The sequence below is a fragment of the Nyctibius grandis genome, chromosome 11, assembly GCF_013368605.1.
Source record: "Nyctibius grandis isolate bNycGra1 chromosome 11, bNycGra1.pri, whole genome shotgun sequence".
Taxonomy (NCBI): domain Eukaryota; kingdom Metazoa; phylum Chordata; class Aves; order Nyctibiiformes; family Nyctibiidae; genus Nyctibius; species Nyctibius grandis.
This window is the reverse complement of record NC_090668.1, coordinates 14,405,366-14,427,070: the sequence shown is the minus strand read 5'-3', so window position 1 is coordinate 14,427,070 and position 21,705 is coordinate 14,405,366. Positions and strand designations below refer to the sequence as shown.

The 21,705-nt window shown below is 42.6% G+C and overlaps 2 protein-coding genes across 2 annotated transcripts in view; one reads left to right on the top strand and one right to left on the bottom strand.

The window, feature by feature from the left end:
* The window catches only part of TNFAIP8L3 (TNF alpha induced protein 8 like 3), a 45,196-nt gene extending 25,135 nt beyond the window's left edge, over nt 1-20,061 (top strand). Inside the window, exon 2 of the mRNA XM_068410594.1 lies at nt 19,411-20,061. Coding sequence (XP_068266695.1) covers nt 19,411-19,973 — 563 coding nt within the window. The 3' untranslated portion in view covers nt 19,974-20,061. The remainder of the gene's footprint in view (nt 1-19,410) is intronic.
* The window catches only part of AP4E1 (adaptor related protein complex 4 subunit epsilon 1), a 30,903-nt gene continuing 26,956 nt past the window's right edge, over nt 17,759-21,705 (bottom strand). Inside the window, exon 21 of the mRNA XM_068410592.1 lies at nt 17,759-17,802. Coding sequence (XP_068266693.1) covers nt 17,774-17,802 — 29 coding nt within the window. The 3' untranslated portion in view covers nt 17,759-17,773. The remainder of the gene's footprint in view (nt 17,803-21,705) is intronic.

Here is a 21,705-nt window from a genome sequence, read left to right as displayed (position 1 = left end):
GGTTTATGTTTTTCTATGACTTCAGTGCAAGTTTCAGCAACACTCCGACTCATCTTTGGGATATTATTCAATATGGCTATTAAACTTTAGATTGCATGAACAAGGGCATCTTAGCACAGGCAAAAATTTAGGACACATTTGGAAAGATAAGAGAGGGGAAGGAAAGAAAATAATCAAGATATTTTTTAAATTCAATTTCACACTAAAGTCACTTCATTTTAGTCAGAACATACCCTTTAAAATGACAAAGCTATTTACATGAATAAGTTTAAGCAGGGCTTGGCTGTGACATCCCTGGCTGTTAAAGAAGCGTGTTTTGATTAGTTTCAACTTGCTTTGGGTTTAAAAAAAGTAACAAATAGTGCTGAAAATCAGCGAGGTGCCAAGGCTGGCAACTGAGAGTCCCCCCAGCCGCCAGCCATTCTAATCAGGGCACCGCTGAAAAGCCCTGTTTTGAGAGCTGTTCTCTGGCAATGGAGCAAGAAACAGCTTTTCATTCATTTTCTTCCCACTTCAGTGGGTTAGTCAGGAATAACCGAGTAGAACAGGCTTATTATTGTACCTGTTCAAAGGATAAGGATTTTATATTTTTACATGGAGGTGGCTTTGCTGGTGTGACTAACCTCTCACAGTTAGTTAGGGCTTCAAAAGAATTACTTTGCTCCACTTCTTAGATCATTCAGTTCATTTCTGTACCTCTCAATTAGGGAAAGCAAACCAAACAGCTTTACTCTCTGGAACTCATTCATTAGCTGTGCTGCAATGTAATGTTGCAAATTCTGCAAGGAATCAGAGGAAACTCGTTCCACTGAATCCTTTAAAGGCTCCATGTAAACATGTCTGTTACCACAGAATTTAGCAAAGCAATTTCCCCTCCCCAAGTAAACATTAAGTCTGAAACATTAAGCCAATTTTAAGCTGCAAGTCCAAAAATACAGCAAAAGGCAGCAATTAGAACTGACACTTTGGGAACTGCTATAATTACAAAACACTTTTGCTGGAAAATACCACACTCTGTATTGCATGAGAAAGAAAAATGTAGCTGTGAAAGGGAAGCGACGACCCTTGTTATCGTAAGGGTTGCATCTATGAGTCTGTCTCCTACGCTAACATCTCTGTAGGGCTTCCTTGCAGTAAAACAAACCGCTCCTTTGCCATGTCAGTGCTCCTGAGGTACAAACATGCAGAGAATGCCCCACTTGACAGATTTTGTGCAGGCATTGTATCTCATCTGAGGAAGCTAAGAGAGCGGTGTTTAAAGGACATAAGGAGGTCCTCATGAAAGACGCCTTATTGACAAACCTCGCACTGCCCTGTACTTACCTGCTAAACAAGTATTACCCAAAGCAGTTCCTGGCCACGTTAATTTTCCTTGGCCCCTAGAGTGACAGCACGACTCACTCCTACAGCAAGAAGAGTCAAAACCCCGGTATCATAATTGTAGTACCGTGGTTGATGAACTGTTCCCATCTCTGCATTGTTGCTGCTAGCATACTGGGTAGCACATGGATAAACCCATTCTGAAGCAGGGAGTAGAGCAGGGGAGTGTTTGTGTGTCTGCTCAGTAATTACTATTAGAAAAGATATCTGAAAAAACATTATTTTGTAGCAAGCTTTGGGAAGGAAGGAAGAGTCCATTTAGCTTCCCCCTTTGCCACTAAAGAAAATAAACCAGGAACATTTTGCAAAGGGGATGAACAAAACAGGAGATGCTGCTATTAATGCAATGCAAAATGTCTATTAAACGTCAAAGAGAGAGGAAGCTAACGCACTATGTGTTGCTCACTCTCTCTGTCTAGTCTTTCCTCACCCAAGTAGAGATGTTTTGAAGATTTTCCAGGTGAAATGGATACCTAGGTAGTCCTACAATCAACTGAGAAAATAAATAAAATCAAATTTCATTCCCAGCGGAATAATAAATTTCATGGAAATACCCCTTATCACTTGGAGCACACTAGACATTGTCAGAGGTCTAAACTGGTTTTGGCATGGGTTTTTATTTGAAGAGGAAAGTCCATTTTTCTTGCATAACAAAGAAAGAGGAAAAAAATCACAGAAGCAGGACTTGAAGAACAGCATGTGATTATGGTTGCCCATATTTAACCAAAACACATTAACTAGCATATGTGATAAGAATGACAGCCAAGAAATAACACAGAGCTAAGAGTTCTGGAGATCTTATAAATCATAAGAGCTTGGTAGAATTCACTTATAATATTTCAAAACTTTGGAGTTTTTTCACCATCCACTGCACACATTTCTCCATTCCTATCTCTGAAGCTGTTTTTTCATTTTCTACTTTGGTGACCTGTGCCTTTGGTCTCTTCACTTCTGAAGCTAAAGCAACAACAATGCCATTAAAAGTCACTCCTAAATCTAGCCATTGATACAAGTAATTTATATTCCCCTATTCCAGATGCATTGCATAATTATTTTATGAAAAAGAAAAAGAGGAGGAATGAGGCAAGAACAGACACAGTAAGATTTCGGCTTGTTCTCTGAAAAGTTGTCATAGTGAAAAATAAACATAAAAGAACTCAGAAAATAGTCCTTCTCGGCATTTACTGCTCCAGACCCCAGTCTGGAGGATGAGCGCCTGAGTATGACGAAGACATACTTTTTGTATTTGGGACATTAATTCAAGAGTAGCAGCTGTGCGATGCATGGTTATCCTCCAGTAGCTGGGGGAAATTAGAACGGTAACACCAGATACCCTGTACAGAGACAATATAGTCTGAGAAACACGATGTGGGGAATCTCAAAAAAATATGGTTGATTGCAATATGTCCCCTTTAAATAGCAAATTCCCTCTAAAAGAGTTAGGGAAGAGCACCTGCTGGATATTAAAACAGCCTTGGGTGAGAAATGCTTGGAGACAAACCTGAGTACATCACTGAAAGTAGGGAAGTGTCTTCAGAAAAATAATCTCCCTGTCGTCATATACATCATAATTGTACATGGCCAGTTTAGGCCATTATCACTGACATCGGTAAACACTTTCTTTCATGAAACACTGAAGGTAAAAGAATTCTGATCTACACAAAAGGAGGTAGAATCGTGTCCTAAATCTCCTTGTTCGTATGCAGCCTTAGCATCTACAGGTATTTCAGAGGCAGATCCTCATACAGCAAATGCTCCTCTACAAGGCATCATTTTCTTCACTTCTGTAAAGAAAATAAGAGCTAATATTTTCTTTGAACATTGTTTCCTGCAGTTTATCTGAGCAGATATCTAACTTTTTCTTACCACATCATCTTGGCCATTTATTTCAATTTTTGTAAAATTCTCTTTAGAAAGAAAACAAAGGAGGGAGCTGCCTCCGAATGCATATAGTTTCATTGATTCTTCTGTCAATAAATAGGTACTAGGTAATATTTGTATCTTTCATCTGTAAACATAAAATAAGTAAGTAATTAAATGACACTAGGAGTCATTACAGGCATATCCAAATTCAGATGTTCAGGTGTATGTGTTCTAAATATTGAAATATGCCACATTGCTTTTATGGTGTTGGTCTGGTTTTTGCTCTGGAATCAAGCAGATAGCTGTAGAATTGTCAAGCATCTCTAGACTTTTACAGACCATACCCATCACAATGTTAATGAGATTTATCAGCTTCCATTTGACCAGCTTTACAAAGCAGTAGTTATTACAACTATATAGATTAAGAAAATCAGTGCTGCCCTAAATAAATTCTTGTGGTATATCATCACATTTATAGATTTGTGTTTATAGCATTTTAATTTTCTCAGTTAACCAAAAATCACTGGATACAAATCTCTCTTCATTTACTGTCTTAAGATGTATCTTCTGTGTAAGTTCAAGGAAGAAAAAGCATCAGCCAACTCTGAGCATGAACATGGGAACAAACGTAGGCAATGACAGCTGAGGTTTTTTTTTTTTTTTTTTTAACCCACTGTCTCCATTTGTCAGAAATCTTGCAAGCTGTAATGCACTGCTTCAATTTCTGTGCAGTCTCTCACTATATAAAAGACAGGGTTCTGGCATTTGGAGTTTTATTTCTTTGATAAAAGCTTTCCACAAGTGATTTCTGTGTATATTAAAGTCAAATAAGTGTCAACTGATGCAACATTACGCTAGCACCACTGGGCTGCGCTTAATGGGAGTTCACATAGTGGGGATCTAGTCTGAGAGGCTCACTGGGGTGCCCATTTGCTGTAAGAAAATACGATTTTATCATGAGCCTATTTTGCATTGGAGGGATGGTTGTTAAGTGTGCTGGAAGGGTAAAGCCGTGTGGAAAGCTTCTGTGCCTGTTTTCTCTGTAAGCATGAGAGTATTTACTATTTGGGGAGAGAATATTGAGAAGCAGAGTGGCAAATCATCTTTAGCTTGAAGAAAGGACAGACAGACAGCCGACCGATGGGGAGGTGCTGGTAGCATCACTCCTACAACAAACCTTGAGAGACCTGTAGCTCGGGAGGGCCCCGTGCTGCCAGAAGCTGAAGAAGCACAGGTGAGCAAGTTCTCCCCAAAGGCAAAGGCAGGCCTGAACAGTTAGTGCCATGCCAAGGGGACCTCAGCAACACCCTCAGGCCCAGAGGAAGAGAACAGATTGCTGCAAAAGAAACTATTCGAATAGACTTGGGGGAGGGAAAAGACCAAAAAAAAAAAAAAAAAAAAAAAAAGAAAAGAAAAAAAGCATGCCAGCTCTTGAGTTTGGCAGCAAAACCAGCTCCACTAAGGTGAGGTCAGCCGAGTTAAATTTCTGCTCAGTTGTTTGCCAAGGGAAGCTTCAAATATATTGTAGCATAGGGCTTAATAGCATAACACTAGCAGCTCAAATTAGCAGTAATTAAAATGAAATAAGAATAAACAAAAGGGCTCCTATTCCAGACCTTTCATGTTGAATATGCTACGTGCAATGTCTCTATGAGGAGGACTGCAAATTTTCTCTCTTTTGGCTTAAATCATTCTGGGAAGTTTCATTAAATTAATAATGACTGTTAGTAAAAGTTAAATGATTTATTTTAGAGTATCATTCAACTTGAGTCTATTTAAAAGTTCCTGCTAACAGTTTACTCCCTATGAGCAAAATAGCAATACCTATATCCAGAGCACAAACACTGGATCATTGTTTCTAGGCTTTGTGGTGCAAACCCATAGGAAACTCCTGAGATTATTTTGGTATATGAAATAATAGTAATGAATGACAGGTATACAGTCATTCCTTTTTAAGGCTCCAGTCTCCATTTAAAAGCATACAAATACATCATTTGATTGAAGGCTTTCTGTAGCAGTAATTGCTTTCTGCTCATTGTTTAATTAGGTGTGAATGTCCCTGGGTTATGCTATGGGAACTGCGGGAGCACAGAGCAAGAACTACAGATAGATGTTGTTTCAGGAAAAGTTGAACCCTACAAAACTCATTAGCACAGTAGTCTTATTTCTCTAGACAAGCATATGATAAGGCTGGTTAGACCCTCCTGCTAAAGGGAATTGGACCAGTTATCAGAACTGGGGTCCAAGTGGTCTGGCCCATCCTTACCTGACAAAGTCCTCTCTGGTGGGTTGCCCATACACAGCAGTGCTGACTAGAACTGTTCAAGTCCCTCTTCAAGAAAGGAATTAACTTTTTTCTTCACTGGAGAAAAAGTTGAATGGGAAACATGAGATTGGGCAGAATCCAGTTTGTTCCTACGGGACTGGTGAGAGCTGAGCAAGCAGTAGGTTTTATCACACTTCTCTGGCAGAAAGAGCACTGAACCCAGCAGAGCCATTGAGCAGGACTAAGAAATGCAAGATTAGGTCTCTAGGAAAGACTTACCAAGTCCTGCAAAGCACTAAGAGGAAACTAAGCCATATTTCCCCTCAGGCGACTGCTAGGTGGTCTGAGGAAGCTCCACAGGGTGTTCACTCTTTGAATACCATGTCAAATCTGGGAGAGATCAGATGTGTCTAAACTCACCTTTGGAAACTTTCTTGATCAGCCTCAAGAAGCTGCCTGAGCGTAGAACGGCTCTGGAAGGAAAAGCAGCATGCCGGTGGCTCTGTTTCTTCAGCACGTACCACAGACACTCTAAAAATCCGTGCTCGAGATTAAGAAATGGCAAAATTGATAAAATTGCCTTCAGAAGTAGCAGTTGTTTTGGTGGAATGAATTTTTGTTCCTAGGCACAATTTTTCTTTTTTTTTAGCAGAGCTGTGGAATTGTCTATTATTCTATTGCCATTAAGCAGCTATAAAGGCAGCAGTTCTGCCAGCATCTGAAACAGCGAGATGATAACAACACGTGGGCCGTGCTACATTTCTTTCTCTAAATATCAGGGTGGGCCTGATTCAGCTCATGTGGAGTCTCTCTCTAGAGACTGTTGTGGCTGCTGTATTCAGAGGTAACATTTCTGCATTATCCTGGGTATTCAGCTGGATGCTTTCGGTCCATGTGTAGGTATCAGCACAAATGAACTCGGTACATACGTACTCAGAGACTTCACAGAACTGAAACCTCATGAGGGATGGCACGTTCTGCTTATCTGTGTTTATTGTTGAGGCTTGTCCTTACAGGGTTTTCTTTAGGTAACATAAAGGCAGTGATTTTTTGATTTTTCCTCTGCAAATTCAATCCTGACTCCATATAGCTGCAGTATCATATAGTGCAGATACATACACACACATATATATATATAAAACACACCCCGACGCATTGCTGTTACTCACATGCCTCAGAATAATGAAACAGGCCTCCTAAAAACTGTCTTCAGTACTTTTCCAGCATCTTCTCCATTTCTGCTTTCCTGAAATAAAGAGCTGCACTTCGAGTGAGCTTCTACCCCCTGGGTGGTTATGGCTACTGCTGTTAAACTGTTATTAGAGACTCCCTGATGACAGAGAAAGCATCCCTGTTATCAGGATGTTCCTCCTGGAATGATACATTTTGCAATATGCATACACACAACGAGCAAGGTAAAAGTATGAAACCAGATTTATCTTCATTAGCGTTTATTGTCTACAGGAGCTTTGACTGTAAGATGGTATTTCACAGAATCACAGAATCAATCAGGTTGGAAGAGACCTCTGGGATCATCGAGTCCAACCATTGCCCTGACACCACCCTGTCAACTAGACCATGGCACTAAGTGCCATGTCCAGTCTTTTCTTAAACACATCCAGAGATGGTGACTCCACCACCTCCCTGGGCAGCCCATTCCAATGTCTAATGACCCTTTCTGAGAAGAAAGGCTTCCTAATGCCTAACCTGAACCTCCCCTGGCGAAGCTTGAGGCTGTGTCCTCTTGTCCTAGTGCTAGCTGCCTGGGAGAAGAGGCCGACTTCCACTCCGCTACAACCTCCCTTCAGGTAGTTGTAGGCTGCAATGAGGTCACCTCTGAGCCTCCTCTTCTCCAGGCTAAACAACCCCAGCTCCCTCAGCCATTCCTCATAGGTCATTTATGCTACGTGGGTCAGTTACATCGCTGTGAAAGTGCTGACGCCATGCTTAGCACTTTAGTTTAAACCCATGACAAGGAAACCATCGTTTGTAGTCTAGTTTCTCCTCCCTTTTTTCCAATATAACCTCAGGATTGTTTCTTTCATCAGTGTAAGATAGCAAGATGCTGTAACTTTTGGTAGATATTGTTCATGCAGATCTTGACTCAAGAAGGAACAGAACTGACCTGCAAATCCACCTGAATTTTGTATCCTTGCACAGGAAATAATCTTTTGCTCTTACTGTAAGGCTCAGCTTATATTTTCATTAGGCTATACTAAGGTTTTCATGGTTTAAAAATTATTCCTTTCTATTAAACAAAATGCTGGATAAGCACAGGTCAGTCTTTATGACAGTATTTCAGAGGACAACTATGGAGAATACAGCAGGTGGTTTAGTTCATGTGGAATGGAGACATACTAGTCTGTGTCTTTTTACATAGGGATGGAAGCCATCCCATGCTCCCTTCTTAGTGTTTTGTTCATCTTGATCGGATGCTTGACCTGACACTGCAGATGAGCAGTGCAGAGCACATCACCCAAAGGATATATTGAAGTCCAAATCAAGCTTCATCTTAAAGGAAAACAAGGTTTATAGATAACATCTGAGGCATGAGGCAACACGTGCTTTCTTCCTACAAATAAATCCCAAATCAGATGCACAAAAACTGCAAGAGATGGAGAGCATGATGAATCCCAGCTGCCCTGACCAGCATTAATTTTTCCTTTGGTCAGGAGTTTTCCATTAAGAATCTGGGTTGACCATCTCCTTAGCAGCTAATCCATCTCTGGAGGCAGGGGAGAGGGGAGGGGGAAAAAAAAAAAAAAAAAAAGATTGGATGTCAAGGATTCTACACAGCCTAATATTCTGTAACTGTAAACATTTTTTTTTTTTTTTAAAATCAGCAGGCAAACAGTAGAGCATTGTTTAAAACAACAAGTAAATGGAGAGTCTTCTAGTTTTGTTGTCCTCTTTTGGGAACAACAGTAAACAGGCATAAGCAGCCTCTCTCTCTTTGAGTATTCATGTCTTTGCCTTTTCAGTTTCAGCTTTGCTGTTGTTAAGAAATACTTTTCTAGCATTTTCAGGCTGAAAACAAGATATTGCATTCACCCTGGAATGGACAGTAATGACACGTTTAGGTTAGATTTTGCTGTAAAGGTATGCAGAGCGCCAGCCTTTGTGTGTGGACAGCTACTTCACTATAGCACATGCTTAATCTGGTCTCTGTTGAAGAAAGGGAAAAAAGCCCTAAACAACAAGGAAAAGGAATTTACTCATTTGCTTGTCAGCCAGGATAAGCAGATGACATTTAAAAAAAAAAAATTTTCTAAACTTGTAACACCATTGGTTCATTTATAACTATATTATTGAACTAACTCGAAGATGGATTCTACAATATCAATTCTGATGGCCATAATCAAACAGCAAACAGGGAGGAGCAAGCATTTCAAGCAAAGAAGTCTAAGTAGGATTGTCAGTGGGTTTGTTTGTTTGTTTTTAAAAAACAAGACAAAAAACACACAACAAGAGTGAATTGTAATTTTGCTTCCAATCACTCCCCCTCTGTGGGACAATTTGGACTATTTTGGGTGTATCCGAACAGCGCACTGGAGGATGGTGAAAAGAAGCGTTTGCTCTGCAGAGATACCAGTGTAGTTCTGCAGGTATGCAGTGCCAGAGCTGCCGACCCCCATCCCCTCCCTGTGGCTGTGGCAGGGCTCAGCACAGTGCACCTGGGGAGCCCACTGGGTCAGCAGCAGCTTGACACCATCTGCAGTTGCAGCCTATCGTGGGTTTTTTGAAAGTTTCTTCACCTTGACCTGATTTAATAAAAATAGTTTTTTCCCATTTTTTTTTAAGCCTTATATTAAGCTACAGAGAAATGCCATCTTGGAGTTTCACAGCATCTTCAGACCAGCTATCCTTGGGGTCCCGATTGCCTGCTTTCTCGTGGAATTCTGTACCTCCCTAGAGCATAGAAATGGTTATTTTTCATGCCATTCTTAATATATTAGAGTAATTCTATTTTTGACTCTATGTAAAAGGCAAGGACGTTATATCTCTGGAGAAAGAGCAGTGTACTGCAACAACAAGCAACTTCAAGGCACAAAAATAAACCCTCAGAATTTTCTTCCTGAGGGGATGAGAAATGAGGGGAAAAAAGAAGAAATAGGTGAACCAGTGCCCAACAGCCTGTTTCTTAGATGCAGTTTATCTGTTTAAAGCACACCTATTTCACAGAGGTCTTGTTTAATATTTAGGGCTGATATTGCCAGGCCTTGCTTTACTAACAGCATATCATTATGTTCCTACTGGGAACAACTGGCCTCTGCATGCTGAGGAGACTTTTGTGGAAGGAATAGAAAGCATTTGAGCTACAGAAACACAGGGAAATCTGCACCCTCCGTTAACAAAGAGCAATGACTGTGGTAATCACCAAGCCCCAAGCCCAGAAAATCACAAATGCCTCCATAGCCCTTCTCCTTCCCTCGCCCTACAAGAGGCGGGTATGAAAGAATACACAGAAAAGTTCACACATCCTGATCAAGAATCCAAGTCATTCATGAAATTTGGACACAACTTCCCCAGGATCTGTCACCAGTTTCAGTGTTCAAACATCAGAAAAAGGGCATAGCTGCTGCCAGGCACCAAGTCTCCCATCTACACCAGGAAAACACATCCAGAGGTTGAACCACAAGATTTGCTTCTGGGCCACTGCAAGTGAATACTGAAGCACAGATATAACATATAACCTGCCCTATAGTTGTACACTGGCTGTCCTGGCTCTTGTTTTCTCTGTGTGTGTAGTTTGGGGATTTTTTTCTTTGTTTTAAAGAGGTGCTGAGTTGTTACTACATTCCTGGAGCAAGAAAGATTGTATACGCTGAAAACAGAAAGCCTCAGCAGCTTTAAGTGAAGTGATTCTAGCTGCTGGCTTCCAGGATGTACAGCTGTATCCCCCATGCTCAGATAATACAGGCTGGGTTTTCTATTATTCAGTGCTTGCAATTTCTTTTTCCCCCTTTCAAGTTTTTGCTCAGAACAGAATCTACCAGTCTGAAAACTGATCATAAAGTAGCACCGCAAGCAAGTTCTACAGATCATCTACAAAGAGAAGTTGCTACAATCAGTGCATTTGTATAAAAAAAAAACAGCTACAAGATCTTGAAAGATTTCTCGTGGCTTATCAGAGTCTCAGTGGCAAATAATACTTTGGCAAGAAAATACTTTCTTTTCTAGATAAGTGTTACTTTTGTTTGAGTCCTTTTAAAGAAGCCTAGGAGACTTTTTTCCTTAACAAGATGATAATTGGTTTATCATTCATTATGTGCCTGATGCTCCCCCAGGGAGTCTGTCCTGTCTTAGCCATAAACGATTCCTTAGTACATATCAAAGAGCTCATTGATGTCCTGTTGTGAAAGTTACATGAAAATTACATACAAGACATTAAAACAAGCATAATTTTCCTATCAAGATAATTATTATTTGCCTAATTAGACATTTTTGCTACATGGTCACCATGATACCTTATTTTTAAATGCAGTGTCTTTAAAAGACAGGTGTAAGAAATATGGTAATTGGGGAGAAGACAAAGGAGATTAAACGCAAAATGTTTCAGAGACTGGAGTTAAGCTCTTCAATAGTTACTGCCCAGGATTTGCTATATAGCATATATTGGGGGAGAGGAAATCACTGACAGTTTGAAGGCCAAAAAAATCCTAACCAATTCAGGATGTCCCCTATTGCCACCAAAGCACTCTCTGCTGGTTTTTGTGAGCTGTCCATGCTTACCTAAGATCCTGCTGTAGTGTTTTGGATATGTCAGCATGCCTCTCCACTCTACAAGACTTTTTTTTTTTTTGACCCAAGCTAGCATTTGAAGAAAAAAACACTAATATAATCACAAATATATGTCTCAAAATACAGAAATGGGATCAATAGGTCATTGCAAAAGGTGGTAACTAATCCTCCTGCATTCCCATTCCAGATAAGCCCAGGCAATGTCTTGGTCTATTATGGATCCACCTATTGCAAATGCCTCCCTTGCCTAACCTTTGCCATCAGCATACAAGGGTTTTGTCTTGCAGCATCAGGCAGAGTTAAAACAGCATTTTCTGGGGTAGTGATGTTCAGTCTTTTCAGTGTATCTTGCACTTGCTGTCAACATAATGAGCTGACATTGAATGACTTTAAGCCTGTTTATAAAATACAGTGGTCAGTTTATCAAAAGCTCTTTTAGTTGTATAGTAAAGCTTAAAAAACCCAAACACCACAGTGTTTTACTATCATTCCTGGCAGACAGACTTCTGTGACACCTGAGCACTTGCAGATAAGAGCAAAGCCTTGTTCACACTCTGAGTGTACCTCAGGTGATGTGTAAGCAAGCTCTGCATCGTTTACACTCACCACCAGCTGCCAAAAGTTACCCAGATGTGTTTGCTGCCTTGGCAGAGCCTCCCCGCATGCTACCAAATGGGAGGAGCAAAGCTTAAACCAAACACTTGAAAGTTATTCTTCAAAGACACCATTCCCTGTGCTGCAGCCTGGTTTAGGTTTTGGTTCTGATACATGTTATCAGATTAAAAAAAATGAAGAGCTTTGGTAGCCACTTTCAGAGAGGTGACTTTGCTGCTTGCGCATGCCAAGCTCGTACTGGGCAGGCTGGACCTGGGGGCTGGGTGGTTACCAAAGCAGTCGCTGTCTGGTACCTCCCTTTGGTGTATGACCCAGCGCACGAGGCTGGTCCTCACTCAGCCTTTTTGTGAGGGAGTGGTTTCCTCTCTCACAAGCTGGATGTGAGTTCTCAGGATATGACCGAGTGTAATGTCTCCTCTGTAATGTCAAATAGCAGCCGTACAAACTCACGGCACCCTGTCAGCTGTGCTGTATAATCAAGGGAGCTCTTGTGAAGGTTTCCACACCGTGGGCCAGTTTCAGCCACGGGACAATGCTGTTATCCAGACACCACTTGCAGCTACTGCTTTTAGACACAGGAGAAGGATACAGTGGTGTAGTTCAATTCCCAGCCAGATACTGGGGGCAGCAAGAAAAAAGCTTAGCCAGCCCCTTTCTTGGTAAGAGAGCTGATGGAAGCAGCAGCTGAACTCCTCTCCCCTGGATATGGTCTCTGGAGGCATTACTGAGACCAGGACAGCATTTAACCACTCCTTCTGCATTGCCCCTCTCCTCTTTACAGGAGCTCCCCAACCCCCCTCCACCTCTGCCGGGTATTGAAAGGCACACTCCAGTATGTAGTAACAATATATTATTTGTAAATTAAATGCCAAATACCAGCCAGGTGCTGAAATAAGCCTGTCATTAGGATCTCCAGTCACTAGATTCCCAGACAGTGCTTTTTTGCAGTATGATTGCTGCTCGTATAAAGCACTGAAAGGAAAAATGGTCTTTTTCTTTTTTCCATTCAGTCATGTTCCCTCTGTACAGGGCTGTTGCTGCCATTTCCAGCATGTCCAAGTTTTGCCTTCAGACATGTGGATACTGGTACTTTCTCCCAGTATCATATAATTATCAGTCTGTAATCTCCTGTTCCACTACAGAAACGAGCAACCCTTTTATGTTCATAGTAACAATTTAGAAGTGTTAAAAGTCTGAGCACCAGGCCCCTGGTGCTTACACATGTTTAAATTGGCCCTCCCTGAAAGCTGATATATTCCATCTGGTCTATTGGATTTCTTGGCTTAAAGTTACTGGAAACACTGAATGTTTCTTCTGCAGTGATCCTGTGGCTGTCCAAGAGCAATACGCACACTTAGAGCCAGCTCCCTGGCTGCTCAGTACTGAAATACTATGGCAGAAGTGCTTTCAGTGCACTTCTTCCTTGCCTGCTTTTAGAGCTATTTTGAAATCCTGAGTTCTGCAGTTCACTTTTCTAATCAATCTTATGGCATGTAAGTGATACTTGAAGGACAAATAAAACACACAAGTTTGCAGCTCATTACCTCTAAACGCTTTGTCTGAATACTGCAAATTAAGCAACTAGATTTTTTGTTGTTTTTCTGCACCCTCCTTTCCAAATCTGCACTAGCTTTTTCTTGTCCTTATTCCTTCACATAACATCTTAATAAAAGTTCCCTGCTCTTATTTTTCTCAAAGGTTATTTATGCTTTATTAACTATTTATGTCAAGAAAAAGAGACATTACAGGTAACTGCAGGTTACAATAAAACAAGCTGTCAGCCCAGTAAATCATCCACACCAGCAGCAACACTGGATTAACCCTTCAGCAATCCATTGCTCGCTTAACCCTCTGTGAGAGCTTTGCGATACAGCTGCCTCATTCCTTCTCACTGGCATTCCCAAACTCTCCAGGCTCTGGGGCAGGTATGGCACGAGGTTAAAATACACAGATGCATTCAGACTGGGTCACACAAATCATTAAAACAGCACATTCCTACCACAATTTTCACAACCCAGCTACCTCATGCTGTAGCAGACTCCAAGCACATGCCTGTTCCTTGGCTTAGTCCATCTCCACAAGCCTGAGCAACTGCTAGCAGCTGGAGGGATGCCCACATTTCCAGCAGCTTTGCTGACTCCTTAAAGCCTGCCTTTTGCTGCAGAGGCTGCACTGCATTTGAAAAGCGAGGATTCAGGAGTATTAAAAATATTTCAGCCTCTTCATCATCTTTACTTTCCTATGTATTTCCCTCTTGTTCAGTTAAGATTCAGCTCTTACTTACCCTAAGATTTGCTTACTTACAGTACAGCTGCAGCACACATGCAGGGACCCCTTTTCATCCTATCACCTCCCATTCCTGCCAGGCTGCAGGAGCCCACCGCAGTCTCTTCATGTTTTTAACTTAGTCCTTTAACTTAAAACGGCCCAATTCACCTCTCCAGGATGCTCTCAAGCTAACCCAGTGCCCCCCACACATGCACTGCTTGGCTGTGGCTTGAAAACACACCCACCACCAACTGCTGGGCTCTGGGGTTATACTCATAGTGTAAGTGGGGGATAAGGCACCCAGCTGCACGTGTGATTCACTTTACACCAGGTGAACTCAGTGGTTGGGGTAATCGATTAACTAGTGCAAGATGGAGCAGGCACTACAGTAACAGCTCCCAGTGTCAGATATAACTCCACAGGTGCCACAAAACCAAAGAAATTGTTGTGTATCCCTTCTCTCCAAGCAAGCCTGCTAATGCAATTCAAAATGCGCTGGACAAACTCCACAGAAACTCCGCAGATTAACTCCTACTCTCTCCATTTTTACCCGTGAAGCAGCTCTCCCCCCGCAGAGCTCACTTCAACATGTCTTTCAGCCATTTGCTGGGGAGAAAATATCTTGGCTGCAAAACTTTATTAAGGCTTTGACTAAGAAGTGGCTAACTGGGAGGGAAATGGATTCACGTGCTCAGGGGGGTTGTTTCTGTGCCTGCGTAATTGCTTTCAGATAAACGTCACCCGTGCTCTCTCCTGGGCATAGCGGGAGCATGTTCTGGTTCACTGGTCCTGCCGTGTGTTTGGTACAGAGTGCCTGAATGGATATTTACATGAAAATAGCATTGCTGAGCATTTAGTTCTAACCATCTTGTACTTGCTACAGCTATCTGGAATCAAAGTATTTTGAGAATATTCCAGATGCTCTTGCATTTTAGTCTCAAAAACTCTTAAAATATAAAACTCTTACATCCACTGTCTAGAGCTGCCAAACTTTTTCCACACTTCTGTTATTAAGCAACTCTGTTATTAAGCAATCCTGTTATTAAGTTTAGCGGATGTGAGACATCTTTGTCGTGTTCAGCGCCGTGTGCCAGAAGCAGGGCCGTCACGGGTGGGGAGTGTGGTACCACCCCGACTGCGGGACCGCCCGGGCGCGGGGACCCTCTCCCCTCCATCCCGCCTGCAGCCGGGCGTGCGCCATCCCCTCTTAGGGTATCGCGGCGGTGGAAATTCAGGTCTAAAGAGTTGCTGCACTGTTTGAAGGATGGAAGATGGCTGTGGGATCAATCCCATCGCATGGGGCTTTTTGAATAGCTTTTATTGTATGAAACTCTCTAGATGACAGAGAGAGAGAGGAGAGAGCAGATCTGGAGGCAGAACTGGTCCTTACTTCAGTGAAAACTAAGACGTCAGGCTTTCTATAATGGAAACTAATCATTACCCAGCAAAGCAGTATGCTCAGACGTTGGGTTTTCATTTTTAGCTTTGGTCTAATGTTCCTGAAAGCTAATAGCATCTATAATGTTGTTGCTGATTTGTTTTCCTGTATGAAAGAATGCAGAAAAAAGAATTGCTGCACGTAGGAGGCAAAGATGGTGTGTTTTGTGTAACGAGCAACGTGCTGCAGTAAGAAAAGAGTGCCACAGTAAACCTGCAGTCCCCATGAAAGCCTGAATCTAATCATGCGGGAAACCACTTGTGATCTTTGAAAGGCAAGGCGTCACCTTGGTGTCTGAGCACTACGTGATTGTGGAGGCAGGAATCCAAACAATCAGTCCTGTCTCTCTTGCTCCTTCCAGCGTACACTGCTGTAAAACTGTGCACACCCTGAATTTAAGCAAAGTCAAGCACAGCCCCTTGCAAACAGCCCCCACACCGTTGTCTAGGCTGCACAAATGGGATGGTGACTGTTGTCTGCCTCCTCTTCATCGCACACACGTTGTATGACCCCAGCAGCAGCCGCTCGGGCAGCCGGACACCACGGGCCGAGGCTCTGCAGGGCGCCAATCCCGCGGCCAGGCTGGGGGCTTGCTGGTGCAGCTGGGATGCACCAATTGTCCTCCTCCCCGAGCTCCTCAGCGCTTTCCTGACGCAGTGGAGGGACGGTGGCAGCAGGCTGCGGCTTCTGTGTTTAACACAGAGCACCACAGCACGCTAGAGATGCACCAGCCTGCCCTGTGTGCCCACCGAGCACTGCCCTTCCCCACCGGGACCTCGGCTGTTGGTACAGTTGGCTGGGAGAGAGCACATGGCAGTCACGGCGGTGAGACTCATTACCAGCTATCTCAGATTTTACAATACACCGAGCAGCACAAACCATGGAAGGAGGCAGGGGAAAGGAGTGTGCACAAGGTATTGGGACCTGCCTGGTTTCTGAGGGCTCTCACGGCTGGTACAGCTTAGGGGTGAGATGCCATGGTGAGACAGGAGGGAGACACAGGAGCGTGAAGTGGAGAAGGGGGCCGCAGCAGGGATATGAGGCACGGAACTGGGGTCTTGGATTGAACAGAGGAGAGCAAGAGATAAGAGAGGAGGAGGACAGAGCATTAGGGTCTGGTAAAGGAAATCATAGAGGAAAGGGGAATACAGCTCCTACAGAAAAGTTTAGCAGCTCCAGTGTAATAACAGATTTATTTTGTTTTTAGAAAGAGAAGAAGGAGCTCAGTCTCATATTGTTAAACAGCAGATCCCACAGCTGGGCCTTGACATGGAAAAACGGCCCAGCCTCAGCATTCAGTTAAACACAGCCTGATGCTCTCTGGCTGCACAGCCCATTTCACAGCCTGCACCTTCTGCTGGGAGTTGTGCTACCGGTGGCCCAGGTACCAAACCCAGGGCTGTCACCTTTGAAGATCGCACTCTGTTCAGTTTTGTGGATGAGAGCCAGAACTTTGAATGTAGGAACATACCCCAGAACCATTTTTTTTTTTGTGCCAGACAAACTTCACTTCTGATGTTTGTTAGAAGCTTTTACATACTAATTTAACATCAAATTTTGTCTCTCAGAAATCACACAGATGGGAGGGCAGCTGCGTGCGTGTTTGAGAACGTGCTGGTGGCTGTGCTGGTCCTGGCTCTCCCGCAGATGATGCGGGGTTGTGACGGGGATGCGGTCCTTCGCTAGCCACCTCCTTCCGTGGGCCACGACTGCTCCGAGCCACAGAACCGCGGCGGTTCTGCAGAGCTGTCCCCGCAGCGGGGCTGAGCGCGGCCGGAGCCGACTGGGGTCTCACCTGGTGAAAATGACACGGAGGCTGAAGTGTCATGAACATTAGTAAAATTAATATTCTGAAAATCTACTGCAATGATTTTCAGTTTTTGATCAAAACTGATACTGAACAACTGCGTCCACTTGATTAATTGCCAACGCTTACTACAGAAACAGACACTAATATTAATCTTCCATTTTACTGTGTCAATTGCACGTAATTATTCATCACAGATACTATTTATATACCCACGTACTGCTAAGTGAAAGAATGCTTTCATCCTGGTTTTACCATTTCTAGATTAAATCACAGTTTTTCTATTTCCTCCAGTCAGCAGCTCAGCCCCACAATTTTCTCTCCAAATGACAGGCAATTCTTTTAAGCACATTGAATTATTTTTTCCAGGTGGTGGTTCAGCTGAAATTAAATGTTACTCTTTCACATTGCTCAGTAGTACAGCTGTAGAGCAAAAAGAAAGATGACAACTTTAATATTCTAGCTAACTTGAAAAATAGGATTTAAACAGAAGATTCTTTAAATACAGAGCATTACTTATTCGAAGTGAGCACTGGCGCCCAGCACCCCTGTTGCCTCACGCGAGGACGCAGGGAGCACGGGGAGGAAGGAGAGGCCGTGGTGAGCCCAGGGCAGCGTCAGCCAGGCTGCACCACAAACACCGACCGACGACGGCTGCGCAGCGGGGTGACACCATGGTTGTCTCGGCTGAGCATTCACGTACTGGAGGCTGAAAGGGCATCCAGAGCTCACCCAACCAGCCTACGAACCGCACAGGCTCCAAAATCAAATCAGCGCTGGAAGCTTTGGTTTTTATTGTTATTTCTAATCTCTTAGTGGTTTGATTCCCCAGCAGCTGGTGAAGGACACTGTTACCTCCAGCCCCTCGCACCAGCCAGGGCTCTGGTGAGCAGAGCGCAGTCCCCAGCTGGCAGGGAAGGATGGGCATCTCCTTTGTGTGAGCAAATACGAGAGGAGATGTGAGGGGAAAGCAAGGAAGGCGTCTCGGACTAGAGAGGCCACTCTGCCGGTACTCAGCACGCGTCTCACCGCTGTGAGCCTGAGTATATATTCACAAACATCACCGGTTTGCTACAACAATAAAACGCCCTTTGATCCAACAGAGACTTCACTACTGTAGTGTTAAACTGGATGATTATTTCACATGAAATCTTCTTATTTTCTTTGTTTTGTTCACATCAGGTCAGTTAAAAACCAACATTAATGTGAAAAACAGAAGGAGGTCAGATTAATGTCTACCAATAATTATAGAAGCTCATTGGATAAAGTCCAGCAGGAGTAGCCCCGTGCTCAGGTGCTGTGCTGAGTGAAACTTGCACAGCTGGGTAAAAGACTGAAAATCCAACATGTTTATTTGATAAACATAGAGCAAATAGCTCAGGTATTTTCATCTGGCAGGAACCGCATGCACTGAAGCACCAACGTTTTACAGAAATCACATTCTATAATTTTGCAAATTGGTAATAAAGGGGAAAGGCACCATTACTAGAGATTAAAGCAAAATAAATCCACGTTTATGAATCTGCTTTATTAGCCCTTATGTGAGCTGCTGCTTAGGCTAACCGTGGAACAACAGTGCCCTCCAATGACCAAAAGTGTAATTCTTTCAGGTTCGTTTATTTATTTGCCAGTATCTCATTTTACTCAGCTCTGATTACTTACTGTTTTGAGTACAACATCTCAACGGATTTCTCTGCCAAGAAAGCTTTAATATTGAACTTCAAAATTAAAAAAATAGCAAAGAACCAGCATGGATATCCCCTGCCAGAATATTCTGTTCTTAATTTGTAAAACCAAAAAACCTCAGTGACAGCAAGACCTGAAACACAGATGGATGTCCAAGACCTCACGGATACCTGGAAATACAGTGTTGGAAATGTTCCCATTATTGCAATCATGACTGTATGTAATGATTAGTTAAACATGCAATGTCTCAGTTAAGCACATAGGTACTACTTTTCTTAACCAATTGTGAAAATTATTCACCAAGTAAAATTAACATTTTCCCTCTTCTCTGCTATCCCGAAACAGGTCCCGATTGTTTCAGTTCCAAGAATCTCGCACTGCAAGCCCAGAAAAAGATCCTGAGCAAAATGGCAACCAAAACCATGGCTAACATGCTGATCGATGACACAAGCAGTGAAATCTTCGATGAGCTGTACAAAGTAACAAAGGAACACACAAGAAACAAAAAGGAAGCCCATAAAATTATGAAAGACCTGATTAAAGTGGCAATAAAAATCGGGATCCTCTATCGAAATAATCAGTTCAACCAAGAAGAGCTGGAAATCGTAGACAAGTTCAGGAAGAAGCTGAACCAAACTGCCATGACAATTGTCAGTTTCTACGAGGTAGAATACACTTTTGACAGAAACGTTCTTGCAGAACTTCTGAACGAATGTAAAGACCTTGTGCATGAACTAGTAGATCGACACCTGACGCCAAGATCCCACGGGCGCATCAACCACGTCTTCAATCACTTTGCGGATGTGGAATTTCTAACTGCCCTGTACAGTCTTGATGGGGATTGTCGGCCATACCTCAAAAAGATCTGCGATGGCATCAACAAACTACTTGATGAGAAGGTCCTTTGAAACTACGCTCATAAACAAGAAACCAACCAAAAACTTCTCGCTAGAACTGGCCACCCTTCATAAGCCGTGGTGAGCAAGCAAGCTTCCTTCCCACCGGTCTCTTACTACAGTCTCCAGCAAGGGCCAGAAAGTGCTCACCAGGCTCACGATGAAGTGGAAAACTTAAATCGGAAAGCTATCAGTTTTAATGTTTTGTTTAGATAATTCAGTCTTTCCAAGGAGCAGAGTGAACAAGGCTGCTGATATATATTGTTCAGGAACAGATCGCTATACACTATGATCTTACTAGCTTTGTGTTGAAGGCTGAACGTGTGAAAAGAAAGTAAACTCAAGCGCATGGCTATGTAAAATAAGCAGGTGAAGGCAAAAGAGCAACGCATGGAATTTACCCCCAGGCTGCCCTTGGTGCGTATGTTTTTATTACTCCCACGCTAACTGAAAAAGCTTAGGGAGAAAGTAGGGCTGTAATGGATTAAGCTCACTCCTTTCAAAAGGATCAGGAATCAGTATGAGAAGGCATCTCTGCTTTTACATAATATTTAAGTCTAGTAGGGGAAAAAGAAATAAAACAAACTGAGTAGAAGTGGAAGAAAATTTAAAGAACTGCTCTGTGAAGCAGTATTTTCATCAGAGTTTTGTTTTATACCTGCCAATAACAGAGAGTAGTTTTCATTTTAATTTTGAAAAGTAACTCTCTGGTTCAAGCTCAAAGATAACCAGAAAACTAGATGAAGTACATTGGTTTCCCCACTCTCAGGGTTTGTGTATTGGGTAACATCAGATGAGTTTAGGCTGAAGGTTGTGCTGCTCTTTCTGCTCTTACCGTTTTGCCTGACAGAACAAAATATTCTTTGCGAAGATTTTGAAATCGCATTTGTGAAGAGGAGCACAACTAAGACACCAATGGAGATACAAAGCGATGTTTACACCCCCTATTCTCAAAATATTCAGCCTAGATAAAACTCTCTGCTTAACATGTCCATGATGTTAATTTGTGCCTACAGTAAAACAGAGATGGGATTTAAAAGGAGCCCCATCCCCTATGTTTGCAGTGCCATTTAAGTGTAGTATATCCACCGTAGTCTTAAGAGAACAGTCTTAGTGATGCTGGTGAGCTTCATGAATGACTTATTTGTCCAGAATGTTTTCAGTGACTTCTTTTTTAAACAAAATACACTGATGTCTCCAAACTGAAAACATTTTGCAAAACAATATTGGTTTCTACAGTTTTGTTCGGAAGAAGGAGACTGGGAGCAGAGCAGATACACCAGCTTGCCACCTGCAGAATCTTGCAGCTGGGCAGAAGGTGCTGGCTGACCCCAACTATAAGAAGTATGTTTGCAATCTCTCCTCTCCTTGCCCTCTACATCTTATCCTCCAGACTCACCTCTATGTACTGACACTTCAGTGTCATGCACCATCTCCTTTTAGATGACACAGATAGCAGACAATCCCATTCTCTGGAGGTAACACCTTCCCTATCACATATTATAATACAGGAATGCATGTACTTGAAAATTGACAGAGACAGAAGATTCATTTGAAAGCCATGCCTCTCTAAGGAAGACGTCCAGTGTTGACCACCCATTACTTTAGGATAAGAAAAATGTATGTTTCTCATTTAAACTCTTAAATACTATGGTGGTAGAGAAAACTGTTCAAAGTTTTATTATTCTTCTTCTGTCTTTCCTCGCTCCAAAATAACTATATTATACCTCTTGCAACAACAGTT